The sequence below is a fragment of the Jaculus jaculus genome, chromosome 5, assembly GCF_020740685.1.
Source record: "Jaculus jaculus isolate mJacJac1 chromosome 5, mJacJac1.mat.Y.cur, whole genome shotgun sequence".
In the NCBI taxonomy this organism is placed as follows: Eukaryota; Metazoa; Chordata; class Mammalia; order Rodentia; family Dipodidae; genus Jaculus; species Jaculus jaculus.
The window spans coordinates 90,635,123-90,652,610 of NC_059106.1; the positions used below are offsets into that span (position 1 = coordinate 90,635,123).

The 17,488-nt window shown below is 40.4% G+C and overlaps 1 protein-coding gene across 1 annotated transcript in view; it reads left to right on the forward strand.

Annotated features, from left to right (window-relative positions):
• The window catches only part of Pkp2 (plakophilin 2), a 97,146-nt gene that overhangs the window by 52,815 nt on the left and 26,843 nt on the right, over positions 1–17,488 (forward strand). Inside the window, exon 6 of the mRNA XM_045148618.1 lies at positions 7,753–7,930. Within this exon, the coding sequence (XP_045004553.1) occupies positions 7,753–7,930 (178 nt within the window). The remainder of the gene's footprint in view (positions 1–7,752; positions 7,931–17,488) is intronic.

The following is a 17,488-nucleotide window of genomic DNA, read 5'->3' on the forward strand; positions in this document are numbered from 1 at the left end:
CATGCCTTTAATCCCAGCACTCAGGTAGCAGAGGGAGGAGGATCACCATGAGTTGGAGGCCACCCTGAGACTACATAGTGAATTCCAGGTCAATGAACTAGAGTGAAATCCTACCTCAAAAAACCAAAAGAAAAAAAAAGTTTAAAATAATGGCTGGAAAGATGGCTCAGTGGTTAAAGGCCCTTGCTTGCAAACCCTGACGGTCTGGGCTTAATTCTCCAGTACCCAAGTACAGGTAGATGCACAAAGTGGTGCATGTATCTGGACTTCATTTTCAGTGGCAGGTGGCCCTGGCATTTCATGTTTATGTTCTTGTTCTCTCTCTCCTCCTCCTCTCTCAAATACATAGTTTTAAAAAAGAGCTAAAAAAGAAAAGCTAGCTGGATATATTTTTCAGCTCTTCACCTTCTATTTATGTTCAAACATGGATTTGAATGAATAAAGTCTTCCTTTCTTCCAATGACTTGGAAAGATGAACATTCAGATTGAATTGAAGCAGTGATTTCAGGAATATGTGTCTGTGAAACATGGAGAAAGGGAGTTCATTTCAGTTCATGCATTGTGTGGATGGTAGGGATATAAATGGTTCACGTGTGTTCTGGCACCATCACACTCCGTGTACACAGAACAAGGCAGGAGTGTTTCATCTGTCTTCCCTTGGGGACACTTTATTAAGTGTTTTCAGTGTCTCAAGTGATATATAAAACATTTTAAGGCTGGAGTGATAGCTCAGTGGTTAAAGGCACTTGCTACAAAGCCTGGTGGCCCACATTCAGTTTCCCAGTTCCCACCTAAAGCCAGTTGCACGAAGTGGAACATGCATCTGGAGTTCATTTGCAGTGGTAAGAAGCCCTAGCATGTCTGTATTCATTCTCTCTCCCTCCCCTCAAATAAATAGAAACATCTTTTAAAAAATATATTTTAAAGTATAATTATCACAAAGAACCCTGTGCTTTAAGATCTGAAGTATTAAATTTCAGTTTTATAGTTAAGGAAATGAAGACTTAAAGAAGGTAATGCTTTTAAGCATATCTAGTATTTTAAAAAAAAAATAGTAATAGTTGACAGTGTTCTAAAAATTACTTTTATTTCTATTTTAATGGTTTTTCTGTACCAGGGCTTTGCACCTGTATGCTACCTCTAAGCTATGTCCCCAGCCCCTACTTTGATATATTAGTTGTATAAAAATATATGAGGGCTGGAGAGATGGCTTAGTAGTGAAGGCGCTTGCCTGCAAAGCCTAAGGATCCAGGTTCAGTTCCCTAGTATCCACATAAGCCAGATGCACAAGGTGGAGTAATCATCTAGAGTTTGTTTGCAGTGGCTAGAGGCCCTGACACACCCATTCTCATTCTCTCTCTCGCTCTCTCTCTCCCTTTTTCTCTCCCTCAAATAAATAAATAAAATATTTTTAATTATATAAGGGACTGAGGAGGGAGTTCAGTGGGTATAGAACTTGTCACAAAAGGTTGAGGGCCTGAGTTCAGACATGGAAACACATTCCTATAACCTCAGAGCTAGGGAAGCAAAGACTGGAGGATTTGTAAGACTCACTGGCTAGTTAATCTAGAAATCTGTGAGCTCTAGGTTCAATGAGACACCCTGTCTCAAAAAAAAAAAAATCAGGCGAAGAGAAATTGAGAAAGACGTCAACCTTTGGCCCCTACATGAGTGCACACACACACACCCACACATGCACCTACGCTCATGCAGACACCGACACACATGCACATGCTTACGCATGCAGAAAAATTTCAGGAAGAGTCATACCATACTGCCATTATGTCAGCCTGCTCTGTGTTCCACAAGAGATTTCCTTTCATATCCATCACACACATTAAAAATATCTACAGAAATTAAATATGTGTGGGGGTGGGGAGGGAGGGAATTATCATGGGATATATTTTATAATCATGGAAAATGTTAATAAAAATTTAAAAAAAAAAGAAATTAAATATGTTGTCCTTTATCCTGCCAATACTGACAGCAGCTCTTGGGTGTCAGGCACTGAGACTCGTGGCCTGGTGAGCTGTTTTTTTGGTTTTTTTTTCTGTCTAATAAAGCATGAATGATTATGTGATAAGAGGCCAAATCATACATTTAGAACCCGACAGCGTCTTAAGTAAAATATAGCAATGAGCCACAAGAAAAACAAATTCTCCTATTTAACAGTCAGAAAAGACTCCATGAAGTAGGGCTATCTCATTGTGGGTCTTGAAAAGGGAACAGAACTTTGAATTGTTATGAAGGAAAATAAAAGTTGTTACCAGCAAAGTGAACATCAGTGGAAAGAAGCTGCTGGCATTATGAAGGAACCCCGGAAATTAGAGTAAATGGAGTTAGAGTAATGTATGTATGGAGTAGTTAGTTATGTAGAGAAGATTGGAAACAGGTTGTTGCAGTGGAATAATCCATTAAACCACCTTTCCCCTTATACAGGGGAGAGGAAGCTAAAGTCAGAGCACATTCTGTGGTAGTGATGCCAGAGAAACTACCCAGGCATCACTAGGGAATCTGTGGAACTGATTAATGGAAGTTGATTATGCAAGCTAAACCTCCCTACTGGAAAGCATTGATTACATGTTAATTGAACTGAACTGATATTTTGACATTTGGTACAAATCCTTCTAAATTACCCCCTTTAGTTATACAAATGGAACAACTAAGTAAGTGCTTTCTGGGCCTCCATAGTAAATTGTTGCTGTAATATAGACACATTTATGTCCTTAGAAACATAAAGCAAGTAACCATATATGTGCATCTTTTTATTGTCTGTTTCTTAAACTTTTTTAAAATTAATTAGTTTTGTACTCAGCAAATACAGTCAATTTGGTACCATTGTTAGGCTCATCCATGTCCTACCCCCTCCCCCTGGCCCCTCCTTGTTGAGGTATATGGGTCATGAATTGTGGAGTTAGCCCACAGTTATGGGGAGGAGAAATGTCTCTGCATATCATGACCCAACATGTGGCTCTGACATTCTTTCCGTCCCCTCTTCTGCAAAATTTCCCTGAGACATGTTGGGTTCATTTTTGGTCTGCTTCAGTGATTGGGTGTTGGGGGCCTCTGGGTCTCTGGGTCTCTGGTTTGGTGGGAGTTGATTGTTCTCTGTGTTGATCTCCTTCACCCTTATGCTGGTACCCGGTTCACCAAGAAAACAGCACCCTTGCTTGTTTCACCAATTATCCTTAGTTTCAGCTGGGGCCCTTTTGAGGTATGATGGGGTGATTCTCTCCTTAGGATCTACATCTATCTGAAAAAGAGAAGCAGATTCTCCACCGGGGAGTAAGTTAGCACCAGACAAATGAGATAACCCTTACTTTTTAATACAGAATTTAGTAGGTGTAGGCCCTTTTGTAGCCCACAATTGGTGGTAGCTTGATAGTATGTTTCTTAAACTTTTAATTGAGCTCCTCTCTCATTAGCTGTCTTTGTCACAATGTCATTTACTTCTCATTGAAGATAGGGTGATTCACTCAATATAAAATCCGGTAAGTTTTGCTATGTAAAAGTTAAAGCAGATTTAGTAAAATAACTGTATTTCCTTTCCTAGTGGGCAATATTAGTAAAATACATGTGTTAGTAACTGCAAGATCCAGTTATTAGTTTTTTATAATGCCATGGTTGACTATAAACTTGTGGATAATGAAATTATCTTTTATAATTACTCAGTATTCAAATTATATCTCTGCAATCTTGTTTTTTTTACTAGAAGGAGAACATAGTTGCAAAAAATACCAAGCAGGATTGCTTAAAAAAAAAAAAACACTAAAATCCAATAACACTACATTGAGAAAAAATTTTATGCTATGAGTAAACTGTCCAGAAGTTAAAAGTCAAATAAATAAAGACCTAAACACTAAATATTCTATTAATGAATATGGAATCTGAGCATTGAAATGGAATCTGTTCAAAGTCATTTAGTCCATTGATTTTCTAGTGCCAAAAATTTGGGAGCTATAGCAAGGAGCATTTTCTCTTTTTTTTTTTTTTGTTTGTTTTTGTTTTAATATTTTATTTATTTATTTTCAAGCAGAGAGAGAGAGAGAAAATATGGGTATGTCAGGGTCTCTAGCCATTGCAAAGGAACTCCAGATGAATGTACCACCCTGTGCATATGGTATGTGGGTATTGGGGACTCAAACTTGGGTCATTAGGCTTTTCAGACAAGCACCCTAACCAATGAGCCTTCTCTCCAACCCTTGCTTTTTTTGCTTTTTTTAATACCAGCTACACACTATAGTCTAGGCTAGGCTTGAACTAATGGCCTTCCTGCCTCATCCTTTGAAATGATGGGATTAGATGCGTGTCATCACATCCAGCTAAGAGGAATTTTAAACATAAATTCCCATAATCCATCCTGAAGTCCTGGCACAGTAAATGTGGGGTATTGTTATCCAAGGGTCTGAACCTGTGCCCTGACAGCCCTAACAAACCAAGCCCTGCCACCTATACCCAATAAGCCAATTAAAAGAGCTAAATTAATGATAAAATTCAGAAAAGAGAGATTTATTCAGTGCTGACCACATTGGAAAGAGGTCCAGTGACACCCATCTCCCACCTCCAATTTGTCTTCAGGGCCCTGACATGAGTGTTTAAATAGAAGGCAAGAAATATGTACAGCTAAGTAATTGCAGCCAAGCTGTTGTCTTATTGATCCCCTTGTCTCAGTTCTAGCCTCTCTCCTGAAAGGGCATCAGAATTTTCCCAAAAGCATGTTTCTCCTAGGGCTGACACCAGACATCAGCCATTTTCTTTCCCAGCTTAAGATGCCTGGGGAAATTCTAATTTCTTGGGGTCCATTGTTTCAATAGTCTGGTAGCTAAAAGGAAGACACAAATATATCTTCTTCCTTCCAGGCCAGTGTGGCCCAAGGCTTTGATTCTGATTTGTCACTGCTTCCTTTAGGGATTGTTACTGTAAAGCTAACTTCAGGATTGGATCTTGTCATATTTTAGAAAAGGGCAAGTTAATTTTAATCCACCCAAGTGCTAATGCGACAACCAAATGTGAGTGATCATAGCCCAGGATGAGCCAGAGCTGTTTTTTGTTTGGTTATTGCATGTAAGTGACTATGACCCAGAAACACAGATCTAGACTATCCAAAATTCCACATTCCAGCATGGTAACAGTTTCCTGAAGTTTTTATAGTAACATAACCAAGAATGTCATAAATCAAAACTATTTTCCAAAACATTGATGCAACATGGGGAAATGTCTACTGTAGACCTCAGATGCTATCTGATGACATTCTTAGTTTTGGGGTTGGTGGAAGTGTCATAGTCTCAGAACTCTACCTATCCCACACCACTACCACCTGGCCAATCTAGGACCTAGGACCACCATCTGGTATGGAAATTGAGAATACCTCTGGGCCCAAAGCACGTACCCCTCACTCCCTGAGGGTAGTCACTTCCTCCTGGAGGAAAGATATAAGCCCCCAGTTAATTTTTCTTTCTGACCTCTTCCTTGGAAATACATGTGTCTATCTGTGGCTGCCTGTCTCTGTCTCTTTCTCACTCTCAGATTTCCTCTCTCTCACTCTGTCTTTTTCTGTCTTCCCTAACTTCCAGGAACAGATCTGACTCCCCTCCACTGTCTTCTGTTAGCCCACCCCAGCTTTTCTCTACCACCAGTGATCTGAGGCAGTGTTCCCTCTCCCACTCTCCCTGGCTCCTCCTTCGCCTCTTAAATTGTGCCCCTCTGAGCCAGTAAATACATCCTTACATCCCAACAAAGGTGTGGTCCCAAAACCTCTGTTTCAGGCTTGTGACAGGAAGCTAGGAGTCTATTCCTACATTCCAAAAGGACCTATCTAATAGTCACATGATGGTAGGTCAGAGATGGGCAACAAATAGCCATGTAAGGGGCTATGATAGCCAAGATAAATTGTCTCTGCAATACTCCATCTCCCCACACTCACTGAAGTTCTGATTAGCCAGTGGACTCTGAAGAATGCTCAGTGTACACACAGCTTCTTTCCAGGAGCCTGAAGATGATATCACCCCTTAATTCAGCCAAGTCTGCCCTGCTTGCTTTGTTCATAAATAAATTGCCCTGTGTACTTTGTGTTTGCTCTTCCCTTGGAATAGACAGTGCAGTGCAATACAGTTATGAAGTAGGAATTACTGACTGGGCAGTTGGGGAGGGGATAGGGTAGAAAGCAGAGACTGACTCATCCTCTCTCTTTCTACCTTCTTTCTTTCCCCTCCTTGGGTAGCAGTGAGTTAGAGCTACCAAACAAGTAAGCTAGTTGACACCTGTGCAGCCATTATTACTACAAGCAGTAGACATGGCTCTTCCCACTTAATTATAAGTGTTTGGACATCAGTTTATTTTAAAATCCTAAATGTATATGCCATTTTCTATACTCTTTAACTACCAAGCTTCAGTTTCTATCTCAGAAATGCCCTGGGAAGCCCAGTATTTTTTCTTAACTTTTTCCTGGTAGCCGTCCATGACTTTTCCATTTAATGTGAGTGGAAAGAGGTTCAAAGAGTAAATATGGCTCTATCCTAGACCATCTAAGCTGCATATAGAGAAAATGCAACACTGTCCTTCACTGCCAAACTAGGCAAGAAAAACTACAAAGGATAGCATAAATTCCTGGAGGCCATACATTCCTTCAAGTGGCAGGAGTAGGTAAATATTAAGTGGGAATATTGATTTGCGTACTGACAGTAGACTCTGTGGAAATACCTTCCATAGGCCCTTCCTGCTATGAGTGGGAGAGTGAGAGCGAAAGTCAGTTGTAGGAAGTAAGAAGGAGTAATTAGAAACATGTGGCTAGAAAGATGGCTCAGCAGTTAAAGGCACTTCTTGCAAAGCCTGCCAGCCCAGGCCCAGTTGTCAAGTACTAACTTAAAGCCAAATACAAAAAGTGATGCAAACAGCTCGTGTTTCTTTATAGTAGCAAGAAACTCTGATATGCCCATACACATACACAAATAAATGAATAAAAATATGTTCTGGAAAAAGAACCAGTGTCTCTCATGTTTCTAAGAGAGGAAAGAAACTCCTTTAGATTGTTGAAATACTAATTACAGTAGAAGGGCTTCAAACCTCCCTGTTGGTAAGCCAAGTTTATTACACCCATGAAGTCAGCTGTGTGGTAGGGTCTTTTAGAGAAACCACAATAACAACTTAAGTATGTGTTGCTGCCTTTATTGATGCTGAGACAAAATGCCTGACAGAAGCATCTTAAAGGAGGAGAGGTTTATTTCAGCTCATGGATCCAGGAGACACAGACCATCATGGGGACAGCATGATGGAGCACTCTTGTTTGTGGCAATGGGACCTCACACTGCTCCTTCACATGGCAGCAGGTGCACTCCGGAGGCAGTGTGACAGGAAGAAGCCAGGGTTAATAGACCCCTAAGGACCTGCCCCTAGTGACCTACATGTTCCAATTAGGCCCTACCTCTTGGTTTCAGTTTCAAAATAGCACCCCTAACTGGGGAACAAAGTTCAAAACATGAGCCTGTGGGGAGCATTTTAGGTTCAAACCATGACACAATATTTCTAGCTTCATTCACGCTCCTGATTAACTTAAACCTGTATAATTTTATATACTAAGCATTATATGTTTGTTTGTAGGATCAGCTTCTATTACCATCATCTGAGCTCATACCCAGTTTTCTTCCCTTTTTTCATAACTAGTCATAGTCCTGGAATTGATGGCCATAGCTGGACTTTTCAGCAGTGGTTGTGACCCCACCCTGCATTGTTCTCATAGCCACTCTGCTTTTCTAGGTTTGCTGTGGAATTTGTCTTCCAATGACAAACTCAAGAATCTCATGATCACAGAAGCCTTGCTTACACTGACAGAGAATATCATCATTCCTTTCTCGGGGTGGCCTGAAGGAGACTACCCCAAGGCAAATGGTCTGCTCGATTTTGATATATTCTACAATGTCACTGGATGCTTAAGGTAATGCCCCCACAGGCCCCTACCTACCCAGATGAAAGGTATGGACAAATTAGTTGCCCCAAAATGCATTCTACTTTTGCTCCTTCCTCCACTTACACAGTTAATTTATTTTTCACAGTTTATTTTTTGAGGTAACTAAGGGATTTATTATGATAGAATGTTTATCTCAACGTATTCACAAAACAGTTCATATCAAATACCACTTTTATGTAGAGCATTTTGTTAGCAAGTACAAAATTGAATAAGAAAATCCTTAAGTAACCTTTAATCTATCAGGGGTTGGATGAGCAAATGAACTGGCACACCCCCAGCACTAAAGTGTTTAGAGCAGCACTTCTCACCGTGGCCACTGAGCCAGCTGCATAAGCATCACCTGGAACCTGACAGAATTTGGTCCCACCTCAGACCCAATAAATCTCAACCTACAGGATGGAGCAAGCTGGGTAGTTTAACAAGCTCTTCAGGTAATGCTGGGGGTGCTGAAGTTTGAGATCCTGGTATTAGAAGTACAACTGAAGCCCTTTGATAACACAAACCAAAGGACCATTTGTTCCCTTAGCTGAGTCAGAAATGCACCAGAGAGACTGGGGAGAGAGCCAGGGTTTGATTCCAGTACCCATGTAAAGCCAGACACACAAAGTGTCACGTGTGTGTAGAGTTCACTTGCAGCAGCTTGGCATACCCATACTCACACATTCTCTCTCTCTGTCTCAAATAAATGGATGGATGATTGGTTGATTGATTGATAGTAGATAGGTAGATAGAAAGAAACATTTTTTTAAAATAAAGAAAGAAAGGAATGCCTTAGAGTGGACATGCCAAGTGAGCTGATCAGTGCTGGAATGTTTTGTGGTCAAAAGTCTCTGATGACAGAGAACTGAATTCCTAAAAAGCATAGGAAGTGTCCCCTTGACTCGATTTTCTGTCATTCCTGCTGGAATTGCTTTCTCTAGTACATAGTTGATCTTTTACTCATGAATGTTGGGGTGGAGAAATGGCTTCGCAATTAAGGCACTTGCCTGCAAGGCCAAAGGACCTGGGTTTGATTCCCCAGGACCCTCATAAGCCAAATGCATAAAGTGGTGCATTCATCCGGAGGTCATTTACAGTGGCTGAAGGCCCTGGCGTACCCATTCTATCTCTCTCCCCCCCCCCCCGCCCCCTCACTCCTCCTCTCTCCCTCCCTTACTCCCTCTCTCCCTCAAATAAATAAATAAACAACACATGAATGTCATGAAATTTCTCTGTGGCTGCCATTGTTTAACATGTAAAACAATTCCTAGCATGGCAGATGTATCCTTCAGAAGCTTTTCTATTGAACAAGGCAGAAGCAGGGCACCAGGTATGGAATGGTTCATGTGGCTGGGCTGTTGGAGGTCACTTGTGGAACCCAGGCTCTACAGACCAAGACAGACATTCACCCTTTCTGGGACTCACTCCTTTCTGACTTGTGACTCTTCATGTTTCTCTTCTTTCTCCTTGTTTGAGTCATTCTCACCCAAATCAGACAAGCAGATAACTGATCAGACACCTTAATCACAGGGAGTCCTTACTTAGCACAGAGCAGGAAGAATACACGTCATTCTTCCAATGACTACAGTCACAGTGTATGCTTATCCCTCTCCCATTCAGAAAGGTGTTCATCATTTCAGCCAGTTTCCTGGGTCGGCCACCCTAGTTACTTGCTTTTTAAGAAGGATAACAAGGTTGCTTCTATAAAAATGGAAACACTTGCAGGGAAACAAAACAAACAAAAACATCTTGGTCCTTTAGAGCACATACAATTTTTCTCACTTTATACATAGCCTTCTTTCCCACAAACTGCATGCTTTTTCTTAGATGTGTGTCACTGGGGCTGAAGAGATGATGCCATGGTTGTATGTCATCGGTACTTTCACAAAGTCTAAGCTTACTTCATTGTATTTGCCTGGTAAACATTTTCTGTTGTCTGTCTTTTCAGTCTCTTAGTCATTTAATTCCAAACATAATGTTCCATCTTTTCTATGAAATACTTTCCAGCTTCCCCAGCCTGGCCCAAGCCACCAGGCTTTTCACACAAGCACCTTATCCACTGAGCAATCTCTTTAGCCCAACACTCTATTCTCACTCCTACGGAGATCTGGGGTAATTGTTATGCACATGATGGGGGAAACAAATCAGTGAAGAAAACTGAAAAATAATTTTTACTTCTATCATGAAGATTAGTTTGGCAGCTCTTTCTACATTGGTTGGTTTATAAGTTGAGTCTTAGAAAAAAGAAATTCCCAGGCATGCCCTTACAGAGATTTTTTTTTTAAGGCATCCTGATGTTTAAGGAAAATATCTACATATAGCTTAAATTGCAAGTAGTACTCTATGAACTATATTTTATGACATCATTTAAAAAAAGACAGTCAGGCATGGTGGCACATGCCTTTAATCCCAGCACTTGGGAAGCAGAGGTAGAAGGATCACTGTGCGTTCCAGGTTAGCCTGGGTCAGAGAAAGACCCTACCTCAAAAAAAACAGGGAAAAAAATTTTTTTAGTTTGTACTAAATTCAACCGTGATATATAAACGAGTTTTATGTATAGATCAGAATTTAAAATTAAAGGTTTTTTCTTTAAAAAAAAAAAAAACGGGGGGGGGGGGAAGGCCCCTTGCCTCATTGCAGTCAGAACTGCTTCTGAAGGGTGCCTTGATTTGTGGTGCTGATAATCACATCTAGTTCTTCATTCATGCTAATCATGTGCTCTACTACTTAGCCACGCCCCCATCCACTAGCGTTTTTTTAATTCATTTTTTGTATGTATATGAATAGTATGTGTGGTGTGGTGTGTGTGTATGTAGTGTAGTGTATGCATCTGTATGTAAATGCACATGCCCTGTGCACATGCATGTATAAGAGCCTTTGTCACTCTTCCATTTTGAGACAGAATCTCTCACTGAACCCAGAGCTGCTATTTTACGTCAGACTGACCAACAAACCCTAGCCATTCTCCTGTCTGCTGTCCCTTGCCCCCAGGACTGAGCTTATAGATGTACAATAGCTATACCTACTATTTTTTTTTTATTTGAGAGAGAATGGGCATGCCAGAGCCTCCAGCCACTGCAAATGTACTCCAGATGCATGCACCCCCTTGTGTATCTGGCTTATGTGGGTCCTGGGGAATCAAACCAAGGTCCTTTGGCTTTGCAGGCAAGCACCTTAACCATTAAGCCATCTGTCCAGCCCCACCTAGTATTTTTTTAAATTTTTTTTTTTTTTACTTATTTGAAAGAAGAGAGAGATAGAAGAGAGATACGGGGGGAGGGGGGACACCAGGGCCTCTAGCCACTACAAACAAACTCCAGATGCATGTGCCACGTTTTACATCTGGCTTTATGTGGGCACTGGGGAATTGACCCAGAGTCATTAGGTTTTGCAGGCAAGTTCCTTAATTGCTGAGCCATAATCTCTAATCCCCCAGGTTTTATTTTATCCTATGGATGCTAGGGAATCAAACTTGGGCAGTCTCAGGCCCTCACACTTGCATAGCAAATGGTCTTACCCACTGAGCAATGCCCCTAGCCCTAACTCACTATTTTAAGATATATATATTTTACCTTTAATCCCAGCACTCGGGAGGCAGAGGTAGGAGGATCACCATGAGTTCAAGGCCACCCTGAGAATACAGAGTGAATTCCAGGTCAGCCTGGGCTAGAGTGAGACCTTACCTTGAAAAACCAAAATGTATATATTATTTATTTATTTAAGAGACAGAGGAAAAAAATGTGCACACCAGGTCCTTTCGCTGCTACAAACAAACACTAGACACATGTGCCACCTTGTACATCTGGCCTTATATGGGTACTGGGGAATCAAACCTAGGTTCTTAGGCTTCACAGGCAAGTAATTTGTCCTCTCCAGCCCTAACTTAACTATATTTAAAATGAGTAGGTTGATATAAAACAGCTGACAATTTTGTAACTGGCCATAGAGGTGTAAACTCTCTGCACATCATGTTATTCTGCTCTCTTTCATAATCCTAGTCTGTCTGGCATCCCAAACATCTCCTTTAGGTGTTCAGAATGCTTATTCAAGTTTAAGTGGCTTTTATGCATGTTTTTTTAAACTTAACTTTTCTTTTCTTTTTTGGTTTTTTTTTTTTTTTTTTTTTGGTTTTTCAAGGTAGGGTTTCACTCTAGCTCAGGCTGACCTGAAACTCACTATGTTGTCTCAGGGTTGGCCTCGAACTCATGGCAATCCTCCCACCTCTGCCTCCTGTGTGCTGAGATTAAAAGTGTGTGCCACCATGCCCAGCTTTTGAAAACACTTTATCTATCTATGTTTATTTGTGAGCAAAGAGAGAGGGAGTAGGGAGTATAGGCACACCAAGGCCTCTTGCCACTGCAGACTAACTTCAGACATAAATACCAAGTTATGCATCTGGCTTTATGTGAGTATTAGGGAATTGAATCCAGGATGTCAGGCTTTGCAAGCAAGTACCTTTAACTGCTGAGCCATATCCCCAGCTCTTATGTGTAGATTTTTCAATTACAGTTTGAGGGATGAGGAAATGAGTTCTTAAAGGAGTTGTCTGCAAAGCCTGCTAGATGGTTTCCAAGTACCCACAGAAAGCTAAGTGTTCATTTCTAGGTGCAAGAGACCCTGACACCCCCCCACGCACACACACATGTGCGCGCATATGCTGTGCAAATAAAAATTACAGTTTGCTGTTTATAATTAATTTTTTATTTGTTTGAATAAGAGAGAATATGAGTGCACTAATACCTCCTACCACCACAGACAAACTCTAGACACATGTGCCATATTGTGCATTTGGATTTACATGGGTTCCAGAGAATGAAACCTGGACCATCAGGCTTTGCAGGCAAGCACCTTTGACCACTGAGCCATCTCCCCAGCCTTATAATCAATTTTAAATGGCATTTGGCATTGTACCCAAAGAATTCAGTCTAGTGAAGTCATAAGGAAATGAGGGCTGCCTAACCAGCCATGTGATGACTGGTTAGACTGACTGTTCAGAATGCTTTAAAGCTCAGAGACAAAGGGTTTTCTTCTCCCCTACCTTTTAGTCTTTTAATAGGTAAAAGATTTTGATGGGTATTTTGTTAATATTTTGATCTTGTTGCTTTAAGGCAGGGTCTTATGCAAGCTGACCTAGAACTCACTCTGTAGCCCACACTGGCCTTGAACTCATTGTGATCCTCCAACCTCAGCCTCCTAGGTGCTGGGATTATAGGGGTCACCACACCTACCTTGGTTAATACTGTTCTTAAAGGAACAAGATATGTAATTCATGGATCTTGTTCCACCTCTCAGTGTTGCTTCTGTTTGCAGACTGAGCAGTTGCTTTGGCTGACGATTACTGATACCTTCAGGAACTGATGCTAACGTTACAGTAACAGACAGCCCTTCTTTTGGCATAGAGTGTTCCTCTGCCAGTTCAAATGAGGTTCCCCTTTTGTTGTGGGCAACCACAAGCTGCCTACTGCTATCTCTTGGCTAGTCCCACACAAGCACACTGTTTGATAGGTATCAGTTGAAAGTTAAATAAAAACCTAGACCTAAATTTCAAATTACAAGAGGAGGCTGTTACTTTATAAAGTGCCTCCATAGGTCTTGGAATGGATTCTGCCACTGCCTACCAAGCACTCATGGACTGGTCCCTCTTGGAGCTCACTATGGATCACGATGCATGGGTTGAGGAAGCCTGCACCCATAGCCACCAAGCCTTGAATACAGTGCCCCCATAGAAACCACGCCATTATCAAGTAGAAACAGCCCTATTTAAAAAAAAAATAAAAAATAAAAAAGATTTATGATGAGCTGGGAGGATTGTTCAATGGTAAAAGGCACTTGATTGCAAAGTCTGCCAGCCCTACCAAGCTACCCACATAAGCCAGATGCAAAAGTGGCTGAACGCTTCACGGTCACTTCTCAGCACTGTGGTATGTTTTGTCCAAGGCACTTTTCAAGTACAGTGGAGAAATATCAGGTAGATAGGTTATAGCAAAGGAGGAAAATCGCTAAGCTTCAGATGCTAGTTGATGAGTTCTAGTGGTGCAGTCAGTTAATGCTTTACACGGTATTTATGTAGATGCTATTTGATGACATTTGGGTTGGTGGAAGCTAATGATCTCTTAGTACATTCCAAAAAGATTTCGCTTGATCAACTGATAATCACAAGAATGTTAAGTCAAACGCAAAGGTAGGCAGTAAATGGCCACTAAGAGAACTAAAGATAATTTGCCTCGGAACTTGTACCATTCCATCTCTCCACAATCACAGAAGCTGTTAGCTGATCAGTCTTATAAGACATTCGAAGTATGTACAGTTGCTTTTTGGGAACTTGAGTTCATAGTTCCCCTTGTTGGCCAAACATCACTTTTTTGTGCATTCAGTGGCCAAGTACTTTGTGTCTCCCCTTGCTAACCAGGGTCATTTCTAGGATCTGAACTATACAGAAGGTTAGTAGTAGGTAGGAAAGTGGTTTTCAGGAGAGAGGAATAGCTGGTAAATGGGCAGTGAGGAAGAAAATCCTGGATCATGTCAAATCTACCAGCCTTCATGATCCAGATGTGATTATTTTTAATTTTTTGTCTTTTGCATCAGATGTGACATCTACATGTGATATATATTTGGAATATTATGCAATTAAAGTAATCATAAACACAGGTCGAATGAAGTGAACACAGCAAATGGGGGAAACAGGTTGTTGTTGTTTTTTTATTTTATTTTAGAGAGAGAGATTGAGAGTTGGCACACCAGGACCTCAGCCACTACAGTTGAACTCCAGACACTTGTACTACCTAGCAGGCATGTGCAACCTTGTGCTTGCCTCACCTTTTTACATCTGGCTTATGTGGGGCCTGGAGAGTCTAACATGGGTCCTTAGACTTTATAGGGAAGCATCTTAACTGCTAAGCCATTTCTCCAGCCCAGTTTTTTAACTAAGTAAAAGTTATCTGTGTGTGTGTGTGTGTGTGTGTGTGTGTACACATAAGTATGTATAAATTTAAAACTACATTGACTATTTGTTTCCCCTTGTATATACAATTACTTATACTTTATTTGATGTTTGGAGTATTTATTTTAAAAAATTAGAAGAGTTGGGGAGATAGCTCAGTGGCAAAAGGTACTTGCTTACCTGTTGACCCTGGGTTGGATTCCCCACGTAAAGCCAGATGCACAAAGTGGTACGTGCCTGTGGAGTTCATTTACAGCAGCAAGAGGCCCTGATGTACCCACACACATTCATTTCTCTCTCTCTCTCTCTGTCTCTCTCTCTCTCGCCAATAACTAAAAATATTAAAAGGAATTAGGATAACACTGAATAATTTTTTTAAAAACATGTATAACTGAAGTGTTCACAGATTTAGCTAGTTAGTTCTTTCTTAGGATACAGGACACATTGTAAAAGAATAAAATCTGTCTATGAGTGGCCATTTTAATGCTCTGTTCCCACAAACTTAAAAGTATTGGAAGACACTTTACAGTGAACATCATTTTACATAAATTTGAGCAGTATAAGAAAAACTTCTTTTCATAGATGAGGTTGTATAGAATAATCTACCCTATATTTCTGGGAACTTGAGTAAGGAGGGAAATATTTTTGGTATGCAGAAGTAAATACTGAAGCAATAGGGTTTCATGCACTTTCTGTCAGCAAAGGTATCAACTGCCAGAAACCCCTGATAAGTTCCATTTTAAACAGTGGAGTCTGGATGATAGCAGACTTCAAGACAACAGTTGGTATGTGCGAACTGGCAGTTCTACCACATGGCACTCCCATCCTAAGCAAAGTAAACAGGCGGAAGTTAAAGATAAGTCCCCGTCTGCAAGGTATCTAGTGGATTTAGCTAGTGGGCAAAACAGAACTTTTGATTTGTTAAAACAATTTTAAACTGCTGTTTAGCTAAGCCAGGGTTTGAAAAGGTCAAAGGGAAGCTTATAACTGGACTGGCAAGAGGGAAAACAGATTGGGGCCTCATTGATCTTCTTTCCAACTTGGCCACATAAATCTCCTTTTTCTGCTTTTCACTACTGCTTGTTTAATTGGCTTAATAATGACATATGGCCAAAATTAGCTTGTTAGAAGGATGTTAGGGTTCAGGCTCTGTTCCTAATAGTTCTTACTGGTAACAATATTGGTGTACTATTGCAGAAGAAAACATATTTTGAGGTATCAGCCACTCAGCAAGTTGACCCAGATGGAGAAGAACTACTGAAGAATCCCCAAGTACCTGGAATGAAATTATTTTATTCCAGAGACTTATTCTTATCTTTCCACTTCAGCCAGCATTAGCTCCTTTATTTGGTGAAGTGGAAAAACAGGTATTTGGACTTTGTTTGGGATCCTGCAGAAAGTTTGGCCCTTGGTCAATTTCTCCCTGATTGTACAGGTTGGAGTTTGCCTTCCTGTTTGCTTTGGGGCTCCTTTGAACTGTTCTGTGACTTCTTTTAAAGCTATTTTTGCTGGTTTCTTTTAAAACCATTGTTTGGTGATTCAGGTTTGGGCTACTGTGCCATTTGTATTATGGTCATTAAAATATTTGGGTGTCTGCTGTATGGCAAGGAAGATTTGGGGAGTTCTGTGGATGAGTCACTAGGGTTTTGTTGAACCATTTGAAATAGAGAGACAAGGGGGTTGAGATTTGTTTAAGTCTTTGCTATCGTGCCTTCAGGGGAGAATCCTATCCAAATAGTCTTGCGCAAACAAGAGCCCTTCTCTCTCTCTCTCTCTCAGTGTGTGTGTGTGTGTGTGTGTTAATGAATGTGAGTGTTTTGGGGATGATTTATGAGAAATGTAAAAATTTAGAGTATTTGAACTTATGTGGAGGGTTTCTACAGGGCTTTGACGCACACATGCCTATCTAAAATGTTAGTCATTAATTCTAAGAACTTGATGCTTTTGGTTTGAGTTTGTGGTTTTTTTTCCTTCACCTTTGTTTGAAAATTCAGCTAACTAATCTTGCCTCCTTGAAATGGCTTGAGTCTGGTGCTTTCAAATGTTAATTCTAGAAACTGAGTCAAATATATCTTGTTATAGTTTTACAAGAGAGATAACCTAAAAGATTATTTAAAATATGCTTTTATGAAATGCTTAGAAAATTTCTGAATTGCTTTTTGCTAGACAGACTTAAAATGTAAATTTACAATATTAATTTTTCATATTGACCTGTATGTAGAGATACTTTTACATGTTCACTGGACTGTATGAAATGTACATACATTGTTGATGTTAAAATTTTACTATTGGAATAATTGCTGTTAGGTTTTGTTGTAAGTAATGTTACTTACATATTAATGAAATTGTGTGTGTATGTGTTAATATCCAAATATATTACCAGGGAATCACGGTTCCTTTATTAAGGTCCTTAACGTCTTTGATTTAGAATTTGGAAATGACTCAGACAGAAGCTCAAGGGCTGTTTTGTTGGAGTTACAGAGAAGGGCAATGGGGCAGAAAGGCTGGAAGGCTGCTTACCAGGAGGATTATGGAGAAAAGAAAGTCATGCTTTTTGAGTTAAGATCCAAGAAAGCCGCCAGGCGCAGTGATGGAGCTTGATACAA